At 32.0% G+C, this 24448-nt stretch overlaps 1 protein-coding gene across 13 annotated transcripts in view; it reads left to right on the forward strand.

Annotated features, from left to right (window-relative positions):
* Window positions 1-24448, forward strand: part of Lar (tyrosine-protein phosphatase Lar) — a 969819-nt gene that overhangs the window by 644901 nt on the left and 300470 nt on the right. For 10 of the 13 annotated variants that reach the window (XM_067045667.1, XM_067045668.1, XM_067045669.1 and 7 more), the window contains one exon: window positions 22605-22895. In XM_067045667.1, the coding sequence (XP_066901768.1) occupies window positions 22605-22895 (291 nt within the window). Of the gene's footprint in view, window positions 1-14316; window positions 14359-22604; window positions 22896-24448 lie in introns of all 13 variants that reach the window. The other 3 variants (XM_067045666.1, XM_067045672.1, XM_067045678.1) reach the window with 1 other exon arrangement.

The raw sequence follows: 24448 nt of genomic DNA on the forward strand, positions 1-24448 counted from the left end.
ATAGCAGGCCCTCGTTAGCCGAGTCTTTTTATTGTACTTATGAAACATTTAATTTATTAACTGCTATATTGTTAATTGAGCTCAACGCCGAGGGAGCTTAAGAACCGCCTTAACAATTTAACTTAATAGCCAGAGTAACGGGATTACAACTGAAATTAACTTCGCCAGCGCCTTCTAAATAAATCTAGGATCGTAGAAAGTTTCGGGGAATTGCTTTGTTTACTTAATGATTTCGTCTCGCCAATCTATTTGAAAATATTACGCCCTAATGCTATCATAGCTACTGCTAATTTTTGTTTGTAAAAACAACCTGTTATTTTATCTCAGTTTTACTTTGATAGACTTTGTAGAATAAAAAATAAAATCATACAAATATAAGTAATATCAAAAAAAACTCATTAAATCATATCACGGAAAAAGTAATAACTTAGCAAATGGCCGAAAGAAATGGTTAAACTTTTACCCGCTGTTTATCATTTTGAAATCGAGATGGTTCCTCCGCCAAAGAGGATCTCCATATAATTTTTTTATTTTTTATTTATTGATATTTACAACTGTATAAAAAATACAACAAGTAAATTTGATCATAATGACATAATGATAATGATATGATACAGCATGTAGAGAAACTACCCAGTAGTAGAACTCTAAAAACAGTTTACAATATAAGGTCACCAGGCCATCTTCTTTTCAGGCACCTCGGAGGATCCATATCATTAAAACCACTTTTAACACTAAAAACAAACCTTTTTTGCTTCTGGACTTTTTTTTTTTTTTTTATAGTAGAAAGAAAAAGTAGGTCAGAATTTCAGAATATTCGTATGAAGTCATTTATTGGTCTCATAACGGAAAAATTATTAAAATTTATTTTAATTTTTTCCCAACAATAAAAGATTTTATATGAAATAATTGAAAAATTCGTATCCATTTTTGTCTCAACACTTTATTTTTATATTTATATCATCTATATTTAACATATTTTATTATTTTCTGAAACACTTCTGATTTAGGTATTAAAGTTAAACTTTTAGTTTGTAAAAATTTAGAGTATTTTTTGTATTTCCTTTTGTTATATTTTTAATATTTAAATTTGTAGTATTCTTGTAAGTCAATTTTCTATCTTGCTTTTCGCAACTAGACCAATTTCAGTGGTCCATCTTTACAGTTTAGAATTAGTTGGTAGTTGCTTTAAAATAGGATAGAAATCATCTATACTGTTCCTTGTGTGCATTTAATGCTCTGTTATAGGTAATGTTTTCGGGCACGCAAAGGGAGATGAGTGATTAGTTCCATATGAATTATTCATTCTAGTGATTAGGGAAACCATAAAATTCTACAAGGAAAAAAGTGTAAATAAATATGTACGCGTTCATCCAGCGGAAAAATTTCTTTTACAATATATTACAAAAAAAAAATTGAAATTCAGAGAAAGTCGTGATGAATGCTCATCGCTTTTTCCTTTTTGAACTGAAACTATTATGTTTTTTTTCAAGCAGTTTGACGATGTTGTAATACGTTCTGGTTTGAGAAGGGGCTCGTGTGTTTATTTTTTGCGAAAACATTTGGCGCCAAATTTAGAAAATTGCGTAAATTGTAAAATTTTCCAATTTTAGTTATAATATCTAGGGTGGGTGATAAAATTAGAATAATTTAGCAAATAGCCATAATAGGTTAATTGTTTTAAAAGCTTTTGTACATGTTGAAATCGTCCTATATACGTTTGTTTTACTGAATAGATATAAAAAAAAAGCGTTTTCAAAACGCTCTGGCAGTAGTATAAGTATGTATTTCAAACTTTTCTACACCCTGTAAACCTCGTCGTTATGTTATTTCGTCTATATTCTGAATTATATCAATTTGACCACTCTCCTAAAGTACAACTCCCCTCATTTTATAAGTGCTGAATTACACATATCTTTTTTCCCAAGAAATTAAATATTATATAGTGATTTGCCTGATATAAACGCTATAAAACTTAACTAATTCACGTTTTTTCGCGCCTTCTATTTTCAAAAAAACTTAAACCACGCTGTCTAGGGACACATTCTTCTCAGCCATTAGTATTGTATATTTTCTGGGAATAATAAAAGTCTTATAGAAGTTGTAAATCTAATAGTCATTTATATTGGAATGAAAGAGTTACGCTGAGTGTAATGGGAGAGTGTAATCATTGCGAAATAAAACAACTATCTAAGTACATTGTAAAATAAAATGTTTTAATTTGTGAAAATAATTAAATTTGAAGCACTCCGTATATACGTAGAAGATGGCCGGGGGATGTAGTCAGGAGTGAAAAATACTAAAATATGGTACTTATTTTGTGTTTCCTACGTTCCGGCCTGAATATCACGCCTTCTTCAGGAGAAATTTAGATCTGATTGATAAATGAAATAAAATAAATTCAAAATAAAATGAAATAAATACCAGTTATTTGTTTTCTTATCTGTGATTATACTTCCGATTATCTTCTCTTATCTTCAGTACACCATCTACTCGTAAGGACACCATAGTAATTAAGTTGAGGTCCATTATTAAGAAAATTGAATTCGTTTTGTAAAATTTTATTCCATTGTAGTATGAAAAACACATCCATTTATTAACACGAGTTCATAATAAACGTTGATAGTGGACTATGTAAACAATTTTAAATTAGTTACTACATTAGAAAGAAATATTTAGACACCAATACAACCGTGATAGAAAAAGCATTTGGTCAGTGTGGCAGGTTACAAACATGATTTAATGTTGAAGTGGGTCTTAGTCTTAGTTTGCTGTCTGAGCTCACGTGACATTATAGCAATGTGTTTCTTCTCCCTACATACCTCCCCCAACTAAGCCCAATATCCTTCTATAATCGACCGTGGAAAGAAGGATAGTGCGAAGGAAGAAGATCCGCAGAGGTGTTCCTTTGTGAGGGAGTGCCGTAGACAGCCACTAATCCAGCAGGGCCCTCCATCACTTCCTCCTTTTATGTTTCTTTTATCTTTTAGCTGTTTGTTTGTAGTCTTCGCCTACCTTTGAACCAATTCGCTCCGCCATTTCTAGCAGCCTTTATCTTTTCGGTTAAAGGTTTTTTTTCGTTTCTTGTCTTGAAACGTTTGTAAGAGCTAACGATCGATCCTATGTTGGAATGGCACGTCCGTGGATGGGTGAATGTTAGTAATTCTTGATGAACCACTATGACTTTTTTGTTTCAAACAGCTTGCAATCCTTAAAGATAATTTAGAATATCCTCAAAGGAGAAGTAGTGAAGAAGAAATTCGAAATTTCCTTGTTGCTGTCAGTTGGTGCATGAAACCGTATCAATGTATTACATGTATGTATCAAACCGGCTTCATTAACAATGAAAATTATTGATATTTATTTTGCAATCCATATTTTTTAAAGGCATCCATGTTTTTATATAACATCAGCCGTTTATATTTGCTGTTTACAAACTAATTTACGTCTAATTAACCGAAATATGTGGAAAAACGTCACACGTCTTGTATACAAGATATATTATATAACACTGGCTTGGTCAGTGTTAAAAAAAATGCTTGTTTTTTAGTAAATAATAATAGGTTTTACCTCCATATTAATCTGATTAAGTTAATAAGATATTATGCTAAAACTGAACTGAACGTTTTAAAAATATATTTTGATGTCCCCATTATGAACTACATAAGCATTACTTCCCCCTTTTTGTTATAAATAAAAAAAAAAATGGAGTTTTTATTTTGTTTAAGTTAAGTTAGAGCTATTGTTAGTTTATTACTCAAATTTAAAAAAAAAAACAAATTAATAGCTGGTAAGGACTTTAATGGTCAAATCGAAATACGAATTATTATAAATTCATTTTTGTTTCATATCAAAATATTTCTCCACGTCCAAAATGATAATTCAATTTCTGTAGAAAAAAGGTATGCGTTGCACCCTTACTGTGTTACGACTAATTGGCTATATTCCATGATGGTCATCAGGCTAATTAATCCTATCAATCGAAGTTAGTGCAGCCTGGATTGTTCCGATTCTGGGAAGCAGACAACATCGGCTTGTAGTACAGCATGCAACGACCATTAGGGGCGAAGGGCAATTAGAAAGGGCAAAGGACCGAATAAAAGAGCTACCTTGATTGGCTGTGGCGGCCAGATGGCAGAGTGTCCCCTTAGCGAGTCCCACCTGCGTTTTCCCAGCTGTTCTTATTTCTGCCGTTGTAAGTCATAGTTTTGTCGTGTGGGCCAAATCATACTGTAGTAGTAGTAGTAGTAGTAGTAGTAACAGTAATAGCTTAATTACTCCATAATAATAAGTTTAGCAAACAACAAACAAGGAAGTTCCGTGACAGTTCTTTTTTTTTTTTTTACCTCCTACCTGATCATTTCTAACATGTGAGCGGGAGGTGAGTTTGGGCTATCTAAAGGTAACCAACCTACTCCAATTAATGAGGGTGGGTCGAGTTTCCTTCTGTGGTACTACTACAAAATAAAAATCAACCCGCCCAAGCTGGATCACAAATCGCCATGGTCACACCTCAATAACTTCATCTACAACGGCCACTTTTATGTAAATTCTGTTAACAATCAAAGCGTACTTAATTTACTTTACGAAAATCTCTGAAACCCTAAAACATCAAAAACTTGTTCAACATCTGAATTTGCTTTTTGACTCAACTCTTTAACTTTTAAGAATTTCTTCTATCCACTAATACAGGAGTCCCTAAATATTTTTCATCGTATTACTCTAGTTGTTGGTAAATGAAATAGAGTTCGAGGCACTCTTATCGAGATAAAAAAAAAAATTGCTGCACAACTATTGTTCGGATAGTTTGGGGTCCAAGGCAAGTAAAGTTTTTGGCAAGAGAATTATTACTTTTGATATTTATTACACAACAGTTCAAAGGAAGCTGTATAATTACGCTAGAGTAGCTGTAGATATACACTTATCTTTTATACTTTTCCAAAGTTGATTCACCTATAGGTAACAATGGCAGTAGGTAACAATTCAGTTGGCACTGAATGGTTAAAGAATTGGATAAATTTAATTTCAATTAAGAAGATATTCCTGTAATTTGTGATCTTAAGCTAAAGATATTACTAGAAAATTAAAACTTTGAAGAAGACTATATTCGTTTTGTTTTTTTTCGGGCGTTTACCAGCTTCGGGACAAGTCGGATCAAAAATATATCTGACATGAATTCGACTTTTATTCTGATTAATTATCATGTTCCGAAAAAAATAATGTTCTCAATTGTATAGTTAGGTAAGAACTGGAAATCAGAGAATTAACGTTACCCTCAAAAGTGAGAGTCTCACGAGATGAAAGCTCGATCATCCCACTCTAATTTGAATAGAGTGGTGACCTTTAGGCTTAAATACCTTTCTACAGTATGTCTGAAATGGCCAGGAAGGAGAAAAAAGAGGGGAGAAAATATATATTTACTTTTCATACTACTATCTTTCCAGGCAACAAAGAGGTTAATCTTCACTGGTAATTACAAAGATTTGAATTTCCAGATGCCAAAAAAAGACACGTGGAAACGGTGGAACGGTGGAAACGGCCTGGTTTTAATCAAGACGTAGTGGCTCCCTCTCCCATAATTAATTGGTAATCTAATATATCCTTGCTTGTACTACCGTCTGGGGTGACATCCGATAAGTTGGGGAGGGTTTGCGCTTACTTTAATGTTAATTTTATTGATTAGATTTTATTTATAGATACTTCTTGATCAGGCTATAGGCAGCTGTATATTTTATAATAAAAAATATTATTATATTTCATAAGTGATTTTATACATAATAATGCTACTATTTTAAAATAAATAGCTTCTAAATTATTCTATGCATTAATTTGCATTAGTAGGGGAAACAAGTATTTTTATTATTTGTGGAAGAACTCGCAGTTACCCATTTTTTTGAAAAAATAATTTAACCTAAAGATATAAAAAAATAAAATAAACTTAGTTTGTTTTTATAAGCAACCAAAAATATCTTTGATTCATTCCGGATTTCAGCGGATCCCAATATATTTTTTATTTACAGGTTTAGTGCATATTTATAAATCATGTTACCTAAAGTAAGAACGAATTTCAAAATCAAAGAGAAAATAGATACTAAAATTAACTTCTTTTTCGATTATTTTAATCTAAATTATATTAGCTACGTGAGGAAAGTAATCACCATTTTATTCCTTAGAAGTTGCTTAAAACTCATATTAAACTCTTGTATTAAGAATTTTAATTAATTTCATTCTTTGTTAATGCAATAGCGAAATCGGAGGAGTTTTTCATCAGTAAAGATAAAGAAGAAGCTTAAAGATCACTCGAAAAGTTTCCTAGTTTACCGATAATTAAACTGTACATATACTGGCTGGACCGGAGCGAATTCTCTACCCTCGGGTCACTTGGCGGTCCAATTAAACTTATCCATGATTTATGGAGCGAGATAGGTTTTTTGGAGGATTATACATCATCCTTGATATACGGCAGCGGTCGGGCTACAACGAGCATAGGTTGTGGGATACCCTGTTCTCTTGTTATTCATGTCTCATTTCATTGTTTTTACGAGTATCACTGATACCTCTTCAGCCCCAAATGGTTGCTTTGGCTGGAATCGAAAAATGATTTGGCATATATATCCTTTTTCAACACATCGTGTATGATTTGAATTGTGCGACGTGACAATAATGATAATAAAATAAAATTTCATAATCAGGAAAGAAAATCAGAAAACGGCCTAAATATGATATGTATTTTGAAGGCTATTGAATATTTTGAAATCCTGACTTATACTGCTTTTACCACCTTTTCTTGATACTTATTTTAATTTTCTGTGAAAACAATATGTTCCGGTTAATCTGCAACGCAATATTGTTAACAGAGGTGAATAGTTCAAGTATTATAACAAGATAAAAGCTGTTTGACTAGAGTAATATTAAAATTGAATAAAAAAGAAAGAAAAATTCATAAAATAATAAAATGAATATGAAAATCTAGTAAGTAAATATAGGTACAAAATGAAAATTGTTAAAAATAAAGTAATGAAAGAAGTGCCTCAATGAGATAAAGCGGCTAAGCAGGGACCAGGAAGAATAGTTGCACTGGATTGAGGCTCATCGACTCTAGCTAATGGCATAAGAGGAAGATAAAGAAGAAGAAGTGGGAAATAAAACGTATGAATATTGGTAATTAAATAAATATATTAAGTAATATAATACAAAAGAAACAAAGAAATATAAATATTTTAAATCAATAATAATTATTTTGAAATTTTAAAAGAATAAAGAAACAAAATTCACTGACCGCACCCCCAACCATTTTCTCTTCATATATATTATCGACGGTCCACTTTCTTCTCATCATTATATCAAAACCTAAAGTATTTTATATAACCTGTTATAAATATGATGATGGGATAAGTTTCAAAATTGAACCTGTTCAATTATAACCGAAGGTTTTCGTAGTCTCAGAACTTCACAAAAGAAAGATTCTTTATTAAGCGAAGCGCAGTAAGCATCATTACTTCTCTACACTTTTTATATAATTATATTTATTTTATATTGGAAGATTAATAGTTGACCGTATGTAATTAATTGTAGGAAAATGGGCCGGGTTGGGGTCAAGAAAGGTACAAAAAATAGCCTTAAAATAATTTTTCCCTTTATTTACCACCACCTGGACCATCTTCCCACAGTTATATTCATGTTATATAAATTAATAAATACATGAAACTGAACACACCAGAAAATGTATATCTGTATATATATCTAAATGTATTTCATCAACCTTTTACATTCACTTTTAAATATACACCTTTCATAACTATATTACACATTTATTTATAATAATTATTATATGCAATGAGAAAAGGAAATTATTATTATATTTTTATGTAATTACCATAAATTATACTACGTTTCATATCACCCCTTTAAGGGATTTATGTTGATTATGTTTATAATGTTTTATTAAATATTGTAGTAAAATATTGATTTCACAAATAACAAATGATAGTTATTTTAAAAAACGAGACAAATCCATCAAAGGAAAGAAATGAAATTTCGGATAAGTTATGGTAATTGTACAAAAAATTATAACAATTGCCTTTTCTTTGTTAAATTGTTCATCATTTGTTAAAATTTAAAAAAAAATTAAATCTGTATCGCCACACTCCATGAAGTGTAGTACTTTGTTAAAAGGAAGTACTGTTACTTGACCAGCGGTTGTGCAAGGATATGATCAGAATCACACTCGATCGATTTTTATTCAATTAACGGTAGCCACTTAATGAGGTTGGGAGGGCTCCCGAACCCATACTACTGACTCACGGCTACAATGCTACAGAAAATAATTATCTGCTACACCCGGGTCCTTGGAGTTAAATGCCTTACCTCTGAGCCACCCCCTCCGTTCTCATTTCATATAATAATTGTGATAAATATAAAATATATAGTTGTAAAAGGCGTACATTTGGAAGTGAATGTAAAAATTAATAAAATAATTAAATAAAGAAGCAGGATGTAATTGGGGCATTGCTTGACATTTTTTTTGACGTGCACATTTTTTTTAATATAAAAATGTATCAAGCACAATTTTTTTTTTTTTTTTATAAAAATCCACAAGGCATAGTATACATTTTTTAAATTATTTTAATATTGTTTACATTATACTATTTATCCATTTTATATCAAACGGTAAAATAATAATTATTTATTATTATAAATATTCACTCTTGCACTGCCCTAGTGTCGATATCTCAATGTGGGTTAGGTCGCGGGGGCAGAGAGAGGTCACTGGGATGCCTATCATTGGTGACCTATTGATTATAAGTGACTTCATCTCTATCCCTGCATCATCCTGCAATACAGGCTTTTCGTATAATCACTGTAGTAATATTATCCTGACCTTTGTGAATTGGAACCGTTACAGAATTTTATTAAAATAATTCTATGACCTTTTCGGGGTCACGAAGATAGCATTTCCGGTGCTGATAATTTCATTTGAATTGATCATTTGTATCCCCCTCCTCCCCGAGGGAAAACATTAATAATAGAGGAATTATATTTTTCAGTTGAAATTTGTTTTCGAAATTTCATTGAATTTATCTTAGTATCCCTACCATCTTAAAATAATATATATATAAGGTTATGGACCATGGATTGTGGGGGTTCGGTCACAAAATAACACAAATAAATTGAAAAAACTTCTTCAATAGTGCCTACGTTTCGGGCTGAACTTCCAGCCTTCATAAGGGCTACTTATTAGGAGATCGGAAATCTGGTTAGTTTTTTTAAGTTTGGTGAGTTTTTTCAACTTATTTGTGTTATTTTCTGATCGCACCCCAACCATCTTATAAAAAAATAAAATAAATTGTCTACTAGTTTTCAATGAAACTATAGATATTTATCTATAAATTAGTTTATAGTCTTTAGTAACGGAAAAACGGCTTTTAAAATTAATGTATATATGTGTTCATACTTCATAGTACGCCTTCAACTGAATGTCAGGCACACATTCCCTTTTGATTGGTACATTGGGTTTTAGTGGGCTGTATATAATTGATGGTAACGTTGAAATGAAACTTGATGAAATGAAAATAAAATTCTATTGTGTAAGTTACAGATGGTGTTGGGGGTGGCCGAAATAAAACATTAATGATTAGATGATTAATTAATTTAGAATAAACTGGGCTATAGAAACTGTAGATGTGGACGTCGATGATGACATGGATGTTTACTATATTGAACTAGGAGGACTTACTCCATGCTTCCCTTCTTCTCTCCGCATGCTATACCTCTCTCCCCTAGGCTGCTAGGAACCACTCCAGGAAATCTACTCCCTCATGGTTGATTTTACTTATGAGTGAACAAAAGAAAATGGATTGGCCTCATGGGGCTCTATTAATACCTTCATCAGCCCCTCCAGTTAAACTTTCGGTTAACTTAGGTTACCCAGAACAATATGGGTTTAAGGCAGAGTCAAAATCCATTTTAGATATTTCAATAAATAGTTATTCCTTCTGTTCTGATCATTGTTTTGTTTCTTTTTGGTATGCCGGTTACTTATACACGTATGTGACGTAAGACGTTGCATAACATTTTTCCCTGAAACCTCTGATATAATCATTTTTCTGTATCAGTTCTAACAGGAAAACGTGTTTCGATAAGAAATATGATTCATAAGGGATAAACTTTATATTCCTATATTTATATACATATATATTGGAGAGATCCTTTTTTCGATCGAACTACTGACCTAATTAACTAAAGTCAGGTACCGTTTGAAAGAAATTTGTGTATAAAATTGTTGTAAATACTCCTAATATAGGTTTATGAAGCCGTCATATCCTTTCTTTGTGTTGTAGCCTGGCGTTTGATGCGAATCAATCGTATGCTACCATGGATAATAAAATTGTAATAAACAAAATTGGGAAAATTGTATTTAAACAAAAAATAGACTAAAATGCATTTTCGCAATGTTAAAGTATATATAATTTTTTTTTTTGTGTTGATTACTAAAAATAGATGTGTTTAATCTTATTGTATATATAATTATTCTTATATTTAAATAGTTTTGCTGAACCACATGTTGATATGTTTTCACTACGGTATAAATATTTTTATAGCATAAATTGTTTCAAATTATTGAATTTTGTTCCTAAAATACTAACCTTTTTGTATTTATTTTTATTGTAATTTGTAAAAAACTTCGTCCTCTTAGTTCATCCGTATCTCGCTCAACATCCACCAGACCAACACACGCCAAAAGATGGTCCCCATCCATGTCCCCCATGTTGCATAGAGGACATTTCGGGGAATCTACGATGCCAATTCGATGGAGGTGTTTTTGGAGCAGATCATCTCCTGTCACTAGCCGAAAACAGGCCACTCTCTCAGAGCCAGCTCTGCTAAGATTGCCTGGGATTCTTTTTTCCTTATCCAGTAGGCTCTCCCACTTCTTTCCTTCCGCTTGAACTTTGTGTCTAGCACTTGTCTTGTCCTTATAATAAGTGCTTATAAGTGATTTCACTGTTCTGTAGGAAAGTGGTAAAACAGGCTGGTTCTCTGCACAACCAAGTTTAGCCAACTTGTCAGCTTGCTCATTACCATCTATGCCAACATGGCCTGGTATCCACTGCAGCAACATGATAGCAGCCATATTTCTGCACTTTTCTTCCGTGGGTGACTCTGCGGCACCTGGTGTGGTTAATTTTTGTATTACGGCCTGGGAGTCGCTGAAGATTACCATGTTGTCATTGCATTCAATAATGGCTTCCATCGCAAAGCAGATAGCCTGCATTTCTGCATCATAATTATCACTTTATTTATTTAATATTTTAATATTATGTGCTTTATTATTATTAATGAAACGCTAGATATTAATACAATTAATGTTCGAGAATTAAGAATAGGCTACTAATAGAAAAAATACTGAATTAACTTAAGTGCTATAGTTGTCAGAAGAAAAGACAATGCAAAAGTTTCTAATCAAATAACAAATACATGTCCCTTTTTCAGTGAAATTATGAATACTGCCTTATCGAATATTTCAATAAGTTAAAGATTTATTTATTTAATATTTTTATTCAACGTTTTATAATCGTATTAAGTGTTTAATTATAATTAATGACTCGCTAAATAATTATAAAATTAATATTTTATTTTTGTTATTTTGGTACATTCGATTGAGGCATAGTGACCAAGTAGAACCCTGACATTTAATATCCTTATTATTAGATACATATAAATTCGGTGTGTTGATATTTAGCCGGTTAAAAGTCTAGTAGAAAGAGAAGTTGTGAAGCGGTTCTTTGCCAGTAGCAGGCCAAGCTTAGGGTACCACTGAGCCGAATAATTACCCCAATATAATACTGCCTTTAATATTTGGGAACCCTTCCAAAATCTCAAGTCGTCCTCCCTTTTGGCCAATCCCGTCTCTCTTTCGACTCGAGGGTATTAGAGGTTTTTCTCATTCCTAACAAGAGAGAATTTTTTTCCTTTAAGTGGTCTGGGCTAATTAAATGTCATGATCGCCTTACTTTTTCTCAGAAGTTTGAAAGATGCTGTGTTTGAAGAAAGTCTCTCGATACAGATATAAACGAGAAAAAAGATATTTTTCGTTTCATATTTCTCAGATGTAAAAAATAAAAATAAATAAATAAGCTTAGAAAGTAAATCTGTCAAATGAATTCTTAATTAATGAATTTCTAAAATTGTTACTCAGAATATGTTGCAAATGGATTAACAAAATGGCCTGTAGCCATTTCACTGTTAGTTTAATTAGGCCAATATCTAATAGCCGGTGGACAGGTCCGCTGTCATGGAGGTACACGAGAGTAAAATCTATCCAAATCAAAAATTACTTATTTCGATCTATAAAAAATACTATCTCGTGCTTTTATCTAACTATAAAAGTGTAAACTTACATTAATTTAATTTCTGTTATGGTTTAAAGAGAAAAGAAAGTTTTGTCTATTTAATCTACGTTTAGCTCTTGCTGAGACTACAGGATGCTATGAATGTTTCTCCCAACGTTGGATGGAATGGTCGGAATGACGAATTATCGGCACCAGGCATTGGGACACACGGCCACACGATGTGCACAACGTTGAAAGGTATTCGTAGCATCGGCTTTGGCATTGAAATCGAACATTCACTAGGTTAATCGAACAATTGGTCAACTTGTTACCAACCCGCACGATTCTTGAAAATATTCTTATTTGTTTAATGTGATTTATAAATGTACAAATAATAAATACAATAAGTAAATATGTTGTATGTTTCAATTACACTTGAAAATCTTGGGAAGAAACCACCCATTGGCGGTACTTCAAGCATTAATTTAATTAGAAGGTCCCTTCGCCATCTTCTTTTCAGACGCCTCGGAGGATTATCAAGGATCGTTAAGGATGAGAAATTAAGAATTAATGGGTTAGGATGGGTAAGAAGTTTGGAATGAAAAGCCGCATAACTGGTTTAGACCAAGTCTGCAACGAATGGATTATTAAGGTCTTTGTGGATGAGTTTATTTGTAACGTAGTAAGGAGCATCAAGGATTTTACGTAGGATTTTGGATTGTAAGGATTGGATGCGGGAGGAATTTGATGGTTTGGTAGAGCCCCAGAGCTCAATTCCATATGTCCAAATTGGTCTGATTATCGTAGTGTATAATAATTTTTTGTAGTGAATGGGAAGTTCATGTAAGTAGCTGTTGTAGCAATCGAAATCTACGAGCAGTTTATTGTCGTTTCAGTCTTGTATGTAGATTCCAAGTAAGTCTCTTGTCGTGATGGAGTCCTAAGTATCGAATCTCTACAACAGGCGTTAGTGGAGTATTTAGAAAAGATACTGTAGGACAGGAGGTAATCTGGTGAGATTTATTAGGATATATTTTGATTCTCCAGTTTTGACACCATTCTTTAATGTCTGCTATGTGTGTCTGTAGTGTTTGTGATGCATCAGCGTATGTTGTTAGGGTGGGTTGGTCAGCTATATGAACCGTACAAAGAATGGGACCTAAGAACTACCTACCTTGAAGAACTCCGGCAGACTGAGAAAAGAGAGATTGAAAAATTTTCAAAATTGGATTAATGGTTCGATTGATTATGCCAAAACAAAAATTTGGCAAATAGCAAACGCGGATCCAATTTTTTCCTTTATGTCTAAAACGTATAATGTTTATATATTAACATTAATGAAAAAAACAAAATTCATCAAATATTGATTGGAAGAGTTGGAAGTGTTGCGACAGGCCAGCTGAATTATTTCGTCCCAGCCCCAGGTTTAGCTGACTGAGGAATATTCTGTTGAATCTGTCAGAAACTCGAGTATCCCTTAGAAGGAAACAAAACTGTACAAAACTTCTAGTCTATACTGTGTATATTATCTATATTAATATACATTTTTTTTTTTTGGCAAAGAATAAATTATAAAATTTTTGCTACAATATAAAATTGTATATAGCAGAAAATAAAAACAAATTATCGAATTTTTAGATTTAGAGTGATTGACTTAAGCATGTTTTATATATCACCATATACCTTTTGTAACTGGATAAAAACTCCATAATCTTTGTACACAAACAAACATATTACAAAGGCACATTATTCTGCTTTTAAACTGCTTACTGTTTATGCATGAAACGTAGTGACGTAGTGAGTGATCTGATGCCGCTCCATCTGATGGATCCCGGATCAGCTCATTGAGTGTTACATGTAGCCATTGACCATCTGCATATTCATTGACTATGCTGTTGTGAGAGAGGCGTCGCGTGTTTTATTGCTTCATAGTCCCTCCCCCCCACCATCATCATCATCATCAATGGTGGTAATAATGTTACAGGCTCCAACTTCTCCGTCTACCCATTTATTCAATACCTCACACGTAAGTATTTTCAGTAAAAGGGTTTTACAAATATATTGTATTTGTGATGTGTTTTATTTTTTATATGTTTATTATTTGATATTAAAATGTTGAATTTTTCCGATTAGTAAATATATAATTTGTTGGTAATAATTAACAAATTTTTTGTACAATATTTATCTATATCTATCTTATTTGACATATTTAATCATTAAAAAAAAAAAAATGTAAAAAGCATAATTTTAGAATCTCACAACTCAACCATCGTTTTATAGGATATCAAGGTATTTTTAAATTATTGAAAAATGTTTTCAGAATGATGCTTTGATTTTTATTCAAGGTTATATGTATATATATATATTTTTTTTTAGACTTGAAGTACCATGGCTTAAGTGAGTGTTTATGAACTAATTTTTAGTAACAGTTTAAGTTTTTTATGGTATACCATAAAAATATTTAATTTTTTCCTTTCTTTCTTTTTGATGATTTATTTTTGTTCCAATTTTTAATCTACGTGTTTATTATTACTGATTAATTTTATCTTTTTTCATTATCTTTGTTTGTTATGTTATTTTATTTCATTCCAAGTCATATATAGTTCCCAACCTATTACAATTAATAATAATCCTTGAAACATCCTTGCTTTAAGGATGTTAATATATTGAAATTTTTATGTTATTATTTTTTTAGAGAAAACATTTTTTTTTTTTTTTACAATCAAATAATACCATGAAATTCCCAGAATTATGAAAGTTCCAGTCCTTTGAGTTAATAGATAATAGATGAGTTTCACAAAATACTGTTTCTGTATGTGAACAGTACATAATCGAAAAGTCGTAGGGAACTGAAATTATATAGTTAATTTCGATGAAATCTGGTAGATCAGAAGTTCAACTTTATGTAATTTTTTTTTTAACATTTTTACAAATTTTATCAAAAACAGCGCGAAAGATTTGAACTTGGTTTATCAGTGTATATCGTCTGGCTTTTAGTTTCATTGAAATTATCTTACAGGGTTTAAATGCAGATTTTTTAAAAATGCTTTCACGAAAGTTCATTTAATAAGTATAAAAAAAACCTTTCATGGCGTTTTCAGTAAAGTTTAGTTTAATGCAAATGGCGATATATTGTACCAATATTTAGAAAAATGGAGAAATTTTTTTTACTTTTGAAATGATACATATATTTTATAAAGTAAAAAGAAAATGGAAACTTGACTTTTGGGATAACCCTAGTTAATAAAAAAGTTCTTAATTTCATCGTACCAGAAAATAAGGAAGTCATATTTTTATTCCTGATCCGACTCAAATTTTGCTTCACTTCTTGTCGGATCGGATTGAATCGAATTTTTTTTTTATGTCCTTTTTAATGATAAAAACATAAGAGGAATCAAATAATGACAAGGGTAATAACATAATGACCAATAATAGTTGAGCAAGAGAGGATAGAGTAGAAAATTCTTTTCAAGTAGAGTGTAAAACGCTCCGGCTATTCAAGGTTGTAGGATCGATTCTACTCCGGGTCAGCGAAGGGTCAGGCCTCGCTGGAATCCAGCAGCCGCTCTGTGACAGTAGGCCACTGACGAGAGAATACGGGGCATTAAATATTTCATATGAAGGGGGAGGGGAGGGGTTCCAGGGATAATTTATGGAACGTGTCTGCTTGGCGATATATTTACACTGCTGTGTATCCTCTGTGGAGTACATGTCCCTAGAAGCGATGGATGTTGGACCATTTATTCTAAATATTTCTCTTAGCTGGTAATTTCAGTATTATATAAGGCATATTATAACTTGTAAAGCATTGATTTTTTTAATCGTATATATTCATATATTTCTAGTCTTGATTTGTATTTAAAAATCGTTATTTACTTTGACATGAATTACAAATATGATATTTTTTATTAACTTCTTGTCAATTTGTCTTGTCAACTTCTTGAGAAATAAATCTGATTGAATATGATCGGAAAGTTAATTTAAATGTGGACCAATATTGTTCATTTGGGTATATTTTTTAAATATAGCTCAGTTTTTACAGTCAACGATTTTTCACCTTCGATTTCTGGAATCCAAATTATGGATTCTTTCAAACGAAATGCTAGATTAGAAGATGGTAATATAGAAGAACCAATTTTGTTTTTAAATTTTCTTCAAAATATGAATTATTTTCTTATATTGCATATTTTTTTTATTTATTTCTATCAACAAAAAAAAAATTTTTTATTAGGGCGGATTATTTACATTTTTGCCATCATGCACGTTCAGAAATTAAAAATAATATTGAAATCATTTAATAATGCATATCTGAAATAATGTAAAAAGAGTACTTGAATCAATATCAAGTGATATATTTTGGAAGATCCATATTTCCAAGATCATCATTTTAGAAAACTGCTATTACTATGGGTTTGTACAGGGACTAGTTGAATAAAATCACTCATTATAAAAACATAATCAAGGAGTACTCTCCTGTGATTAACAGATCTTTACAATTTTTATTTTTATTTGTTTTAACGAATTTAAACTAATAAACCCAATGTAAAATCTATATTTGAAAATTAGAAGTAAATTTTGAAATCTTTAGGTATACACCGATGATATGCTTCAAAAATTTTTGGTACAGATAATTAGACTTTTGATTTTATAACGTTACGTACAAAGAATATTATTTCACCTTAAATAAAATTCACAGAGCCGGGGAGAGAAAAATTCCACAGTAACAATTGTTCCCGGACCCCCATCAAACATTTAATTCACAGCGAAAACCCAACCTCATCCTTTGTTATGTATGGGACAAAATTATGTTATAAAATCTGTGGCGGTGTGCGCATTACACAACATTCACTTACTAACCTACTTGTGGTCACAAGTCTTGATTAGTGGGCTCGTGTTAAAGCTAACGATATTTTTGTGGTATTCGAAAAAATAAAAAATCCTAAGACCAGGAAAGGCGAAAATGTTGACTAATACTTTTTATTTTTCTGTTGTTTTTAAAAAATCGATTTTTTTGATTTCTCGAAGTGAAAATGACAAATATAAATTTTATATTTAAAAATCTAACAGTTAGACAAAAGAAAACGAAGTTGTCTTGCCAACGTGAATGATGCAAGATTCGGAAAGAGAATCAGTAAGTTATTCAAACAATTCTGTAATATTTTGTATTTATATACCGTTTTATTTTGCAAACAATAAGAAATAGTTATTATTTTGTTAATAAATAAAATTAAAGGAAGATTTTTTAAAAGATCAGCATTTAAACCCTGTTAGACTATTTCAATGAGGCAAAGATTTATCTGGTATGAAAGAGCTCTTAATTGCTCATTATTTGCCGAGTTTAATTAAAATAGTTACTGTCGTTTTGGGGAAAATCGATGTGAAAGATCGATTCAATAAAGTGGCACTTCCAGTCTGTTAATTTTAATGAAAAAGTTGCTGTCATATCCCAGGCATATACTCGTCTTAAATATGCAATCTCAATTTCTTACGACTGTTCGTTTGTGAGCTAGACTATTTTGCGAAACTAGGTTATTTGAACTCAGGGGACTTCAAAACGTGTAATTTCTTGAAAACTCGAATTGGAAATTTCGCCCAATCAATCACAATACTTTCCTTACCATGATATTTCATTTGCACTAAAAATAAAGTAAGAAATTTATATTTTATACTAAATTTAGAAGGTAAAAAATCCTTGACGGCCCCGTTTCGTGGCTGGGGAAAATTTTACTAAAATAGGGTAGTTAGCAATTAATAGATGCTGAACTAAACGTTTGGTAGTTACATTGTATTCGAATGTTAACTTCTTGATTTAATTCTCATCATTGAATCTGAATAATGATTCGAGCAATAAAAAAGTCTAACGCTCAAAGTCCTTATTATTCATCTACGTTAAAGTATTTAACTTTGCTTAGTTAATGGGCTTAATGATGACTAATGATTTTTCGTTCAGCTTTTATATGAGTATCTGACTTTTATCTTATCGTTTTTGTGCTAATCTTAAGCTTATTAATAATAGAGTAAAGAATTAGCCACTGCTATCATGATTTCATTAAGCTATTTCGGGGCTGATATACGAGTATATATTTTAACAATATGTTGCTATGCAAAAAAAGTAAGTTATACGTCACATTTTGTATTCGTATCCCATCCCGGAAGATAGCCGTCCAGTAGAGACGAATAATAAGATGAAGCCAGAGGAGAAGGATAGGCTATAGCGGGGAACCTGGACGGCTTTTATTGCCTCAGGCTCATGACTAAGTTTGCCCTAACCGTGTGTTCTGATGGGGCCCCTTCTATCGCCTAATGCGCCCATTGTGATAGCACATCTCATGCATTAGCATAGTCCTCGTTTAGAATACAATTGCGCCTATCTTCGAGCCGAGGATCAGCCGGCACATTTCATGATGCATGGTTATCTCGCTCTGTAGGTTAAATGTACCGCGGCTAATCTATGAGAAATGTCCTCTAATGAGAGCATCTTCATGTTGTCCGGTCCGCCTTATGTCGCTGCGTTGTCATGAATGGAATTCCGTTTGGCATTTATTAAAGGTAAAACGTTTATAGTTATAGTTACGTCCGCTTTACCCTTTACACGTTTACGACCTTCGTGCTAAAGCAGTATTAAAACATGGATTTTCCTTCTCTTTACGATAACCTTTCCATCAAAGGTTTACAATTAGGTAATAATTTGAATTTTTCAAAACAATATGCAATAGTTCTACACTCGCTTGCCTTGATAAGAATACTAAAAGTGTAATAAGCAAATATTCTTAATTAAAAAAAAAAATCACAACGTTCTTACATTTTCCTATAAAATTAGAACATTTTCTGGATATTTGTTCTATTATGAGCAATTCATTACGAAATATATAATATATGTGCCACTGTAAAGACATCTGGAAGAATTAGAATTATTATCTGAAATGTTATTTCAATCGGCTTTCTGTAAACATAAAACAAAAAAACAGGTTTTTTATAACTTTGAATTTATTAAAATGTTTAACATGTCAGGCATTCACCTGCATTAAATATATAATTTAATTTTCGTCAGATTGCGATTTTTAGCTAGACCAGTGATTCCCAAAGTGTGCGCCGTGGCTCCCCGGGGCGCCGCGAAATATTCAATTAAACTATTCCGAAATTTACTTGTAATTTCAAATTCAAATTTTTTTGCGCCAAAAATGGTGTATGGTGACAAAATTCTTGTTTAATTTATTTTTTAACTGACCTAACCACATGGTGGTTGTCCAGTCTCAATATGGGTATTACCGAAACTGTTGAAATTAGATATTTTACAATATTCCAAGGAAAATAGTAAGTATCTGTTTTTAATTTTTCGCTGTTAAATGGGTAATTGCTTTTTAAAAGGAAAGTTTTTCAATTTTTGAAGAAAGTAAAATATTTAGAAAAAAAAATCGATTATTTATGGTGCCACAAACCGAAAAAGATTGGGAACCTTTGAGCTAGACTATTGACTTACACACTGAAAAACCATTTTGCGAAACCTTGTTATATGGATGGAATGGATCTCAAAACGTATATTTCCGTCGAAAATAATTTTTGAAACGGAAGTGTGATTTTTTTTTTAATTATTCGTTATAAAATGCAAAAATCTTAACCTTATAATAGGGTTGACTTCTTTAGTAAATATGAAGTGTAATAAGCATGTTAATGTTACTGAAATGAGCAGTTATCAATCATATATAAATCATAGATACTTTCTCAAACTATCGCTATTAGTAACATTGATGAGTTAGTTCATTAGCATCAATTTTGTTTGGTGTATTCATAAACGTTCCGTTGAAAGTAACGTTCCACAATCAAATACGTTTATCCTGATTTTGAAATGTCTATTAGAAAATTTTATCAATTCAAAAGTTTATTCTTTGTCCGCCAAATTTCAATTGAAAGTATTTTCTTTAAGTTAATCCGTTGGGATAATAGTTTATTGTTCTCTGTATATATAGCGGCCAAAGTAATATCCACGACCCCTTTGAAGATGCCACCCGGAAGTGAAGAGGCATATAGTGAAATAGTCTTCAGTTTGGCGAAGACATTGTTCTAGAGCCCTTGTTCCGGCTGACAACCCCCTCCCTCCCTTTCCACTGCCATACAAATCTCCGGGATGACTCAATAACGCCCTGGGCCTTTATCCCCGGCCCACCACTCCGGCTGTATTACTTTCTCGCTGCCTACTGTATCAAAGGCTCTGTTCTCTTCACCTTCTTCCCCACCCCCTTCCGTTTATTGTTTATCCTTCGGGGGAGTGGAATAATAAGGCATAAAAAAAGAAGTACAATTTGCCAATTTTCTTCAGTTCAAACTTGTATGGTTCTGATTATTGATTAATATTTAATTATTTATGATCAACTTCATTTAAAATATTGTTTTCTTTTTTTTTTTCGAGTTTACATAATAATTTCAGAAGTGACGCACTAATATGATAATTTATTTAGGGTCCGGATGTGATTTCTTTCTGGAGCATTACCCTAATCCCCAATAACTATATTTCTTTGTTTTAATCAGAGGTTATTTTAATAGCAAAAGGAAATAGTGAAACATTTATGCAAATTAATCTGTACAAACAGGAGGAGGGAAAAAAGTAGAAAATCCCACCGAATAACACTTTTAATTAAAACTTTCAGCATGCAGATTTGCAACAATAGCTCCAACAAAAACTTTAAATGGACTGTTGGTTGGTAGAATGGACCCCGTTTAATCTCATTGTAGCGGATAAAAGCCTTATTGCTAACGATTTATAAAGAACATAAGCGTTTCAAACATTAAGTGTTCTTGTTTCGTTTTTTTATTGGATCCCCTAAGCAAACATGAACGTATGCACTTGTTTGCTCTATGTTTAGCTATTGTTTAAACACAATTCCTGCTGTATTAGCATTGGTGAGGAAACAAATTTTACGTAGTTTTCATACATTGATTATACTTAATTCAATTTTTAAGTATTAAGCTATCGACAACCAAATTATTCGTTGAGTCCTTAAAGTTATTCGCATTACAATTACTGTTTTTATTCCAGTCTTAGTAATTATCCCGTTCTAGCGTTTAAGTCCTCCTTGCCACCTTAACAATATGAAAATAGATCAGATGATAATAATGATAACAATAAATATGTATGTACAATGATCGATTCCAGCAAAGACAGCAGTCCTTGTCTGCAAACCTTCCAGCACTGTTCTCAAAATTCAAGTTGAAGATCAGTCCTGATTTGATCCTCCTGTCTATGTTTTGTTCGATGAATAAGACGCTCACCTGATGTAGCACATCTCCACATTATTAATGATAGTCGTTATCATCTGGGACCACTTTAGGCACTCTAAGTTTAATATTTTTCATTCCTATTTACGGAGCTGAAGATGCGGAATTCAGTATTACCCTTTAGTTCTTTCAAATAATTTTTTGTTCAAATATTTTTAACGATACTTAATTTAAAAAATAACCTCAATGTTATTTTCGCCTGAGTGACCTCGAAGAAATAACAAACATATCTCACTTTCGTTGTTTTTACTTCTATAATTCTATTTATTTTAAATATTGTTGACACTGGATAATTCAACTCCGCGTTTAAACGGTTCATCTAGCTATTAATAACACATAGCCCTTCTACCAACGATATATTATTTTTTATCTTTATTTTGAGACATGGTTTTTTACTGGCTTTTTTTTTATGTTTGAATTTAATTTGTTGGTTTTCCTTTTGTCTTCTACTAACTACACCTACTCCTAATTACTTTTTTAATGACGTATTCTGATGGTGAATTCAAGTTATCATTGAAATTTTAGTTCATTTTTTAAAATTAATCCATCAGATATTTTATAATTTCGTTCCATAAGCTATTTAATAATTATTCCCTCGGAATTTGTAATTTTAAATAGTTTAAAACAAAGCTGTGCTTGAATGGAGCAACTATTGCAACAGTAAAAAATCCGGAGCTGTTCATTTATTCAGAGGTGTAAATGCCGTAATGAGGAGGACTGGTCCCGGGAGTGTAGTGGGGCCACACAGCCCCCTCGGGTCACCTTCACGAGGCCCCTCCTATCTTTGCTGCTTTCATTATTCTTCCTTCTCCCCTTCCTTATCCAGTCTTCTTCTTAATACAGAATATTCTTAATTCAGTATATCTTAGTCGGTTGCATATTTCCTTGCCAGTTTAAATTTAATGCCATCAAAAATTCAACATTTAAATTATTATTATTTATTTATTTTTTTAAAGTCTATATAAACTTATCTTTACCATAATTATTTTCATGTTTTAGATCCTCCAAAGATCTCGGAACGCCCGAGGAATCAAGCGGTGAAGGCAGGCGGAACAGCCGCTTTCTACTGCGATGCTCGCGGCGACCCTGAACCGACCATCGTCTGGAGGAAGAACGGCAAGAAGGTGTCCTCCACCCAGTCCAGATATCTAGTCCAGTCCTATCCCGGAGGGTCCATGCTCAGGATCGAGCCAGTCAAACAAGGCAGGGACGATGCTACTTACGAGTGTGTAGCGGAGAATGGAGTAGGAGATGCTGTTTCAGCGGAGGCAACTCTCAATGTCTATGAAGGTATGTGGGGCTATTAGTTTTCCTTAAAAAATCAAAAATATTTTATATATAGATGATTGACCGTTTGTGAATTTAAAGATGGTCAGGGCTGCGGTCAAGAAGAAAGAAAAATAGTTTTCTTCTATTTCGTTACTGCTCACGTTTCAACTCATAATGTAGGTCTTTATGGAGACTAAAATATAAAGATGCAAAGAAGGTTAAAAAGAGTGACGTAAAAAATGTAAAGAGGGAAGTGTACAAATTATCAGAACAAACAAGGAAGATGAAGGTAATTACAAAAATAATTATTAACTGACAAAATAATGAATGATGAACGATTATTAACTGAACTATTAGTTATGTTAATAATTCTTTTTGTATTTATCTTTATCCTCTATATTACTGTTTGATAGTTTGTATACCTTCAGCTTCATATTTTTTTGGTCAATCTTTTCTCTCACATTGGCTCTACTTTCTTTGTATCTTTTTATTTCAGTCCAGTGTTCGAAACGTCTGCAGTAAATAAATATTTGAAAACTACTTTTTTATTTCTTCTTGACCACAGCTAAGACCATCTCCTTCATAAAATATAACAAAATATTTTTTTCTGTAAGATAGAATCCTTAAGTATATAAAATAGGTGGTAGGAATAGAAGAGGGACTTAAAGAAAAATGGAGTAAAGAAATGAAGGAATTGAAGGGGCATAGAGTTTAGTTCCAGCTACTTGTAAAATTGTCAACACCATTATGAAACTTCTAGGTTTTTTGTTAGGTTAAATCAATCTTAATTTTTTTTTGTTAAAATCTTTGAATATTTATAAACATATTTTAATGTAATATTTAATTTCTCTCTCCTTTTAAGTCATGTTTAGTCTTGATGTTTAGAAATTAAATAGTTAGTTTTAATTTGAGAAATTATTACTTTGAGGAAAAGAGGTTAGTTGAATTCTCGTATCAACTTTTCGTTTTTCTCAACAAATTGTCTGACGGACTCAATAAATTCGCCGAGTCTCGATAGCAGACAGGTCGATGGAGGGAACTAGAATTATGGTTCAGTCCTGATTGACGCTGGTGATGAAGCAGCCCTAGCTCCTATCACAACTGCCTCCCCTTCACATTATCAATTTGTGCCTACTACATCATCAAATAATACAAACACCCTTCACTGCTGGGTATTATATTGGCAATACGATTAAAATAATATTGATGTAATAGTATTCGAATCAATAAAATAAATTTAAAAAAAATTATACAAATTATTATATGATTATTTTTTCTTTCCTTTTATAAGTATTTAGAAATCAAGAAATGTTAAAACAGTGTAATAATTAAATAACAAAGAAGATAAAATCTGATGTGCGCACATCGAAAAACATTCACACTACTTTGAAATAAAATTGGTTTAATATGTTTCATACATGGGTAATTGAAAGTAAAAACTATTGTCATAGCAACCATGGAAACAAGAAAACGTATATATTCTTCTTCAGTTAATTACAAAATTCATTCATATTTATTGTTGTTTTGTTGTCTGGGGCTTTAGGGCGTAAAACCCTGAGGTCATCAACGCCCAT

This window comes from Halyomorpha halys, unplaced genomic scaffold (assembly GCF_000696795.3).
Source record: "Halyomorpha halys isolate HHAL.00 unplaced genomic scaffold, Hhal_1.1 Scaffold438.1, whole genome shotgun sequence".
Classification (NCBI taxonomy): Eukaryota; Metazoa; Arthropoda; class Insecta; order Hemiptera; family Pentatomidae; genus Halyomorpha; species Halyomorpha halys.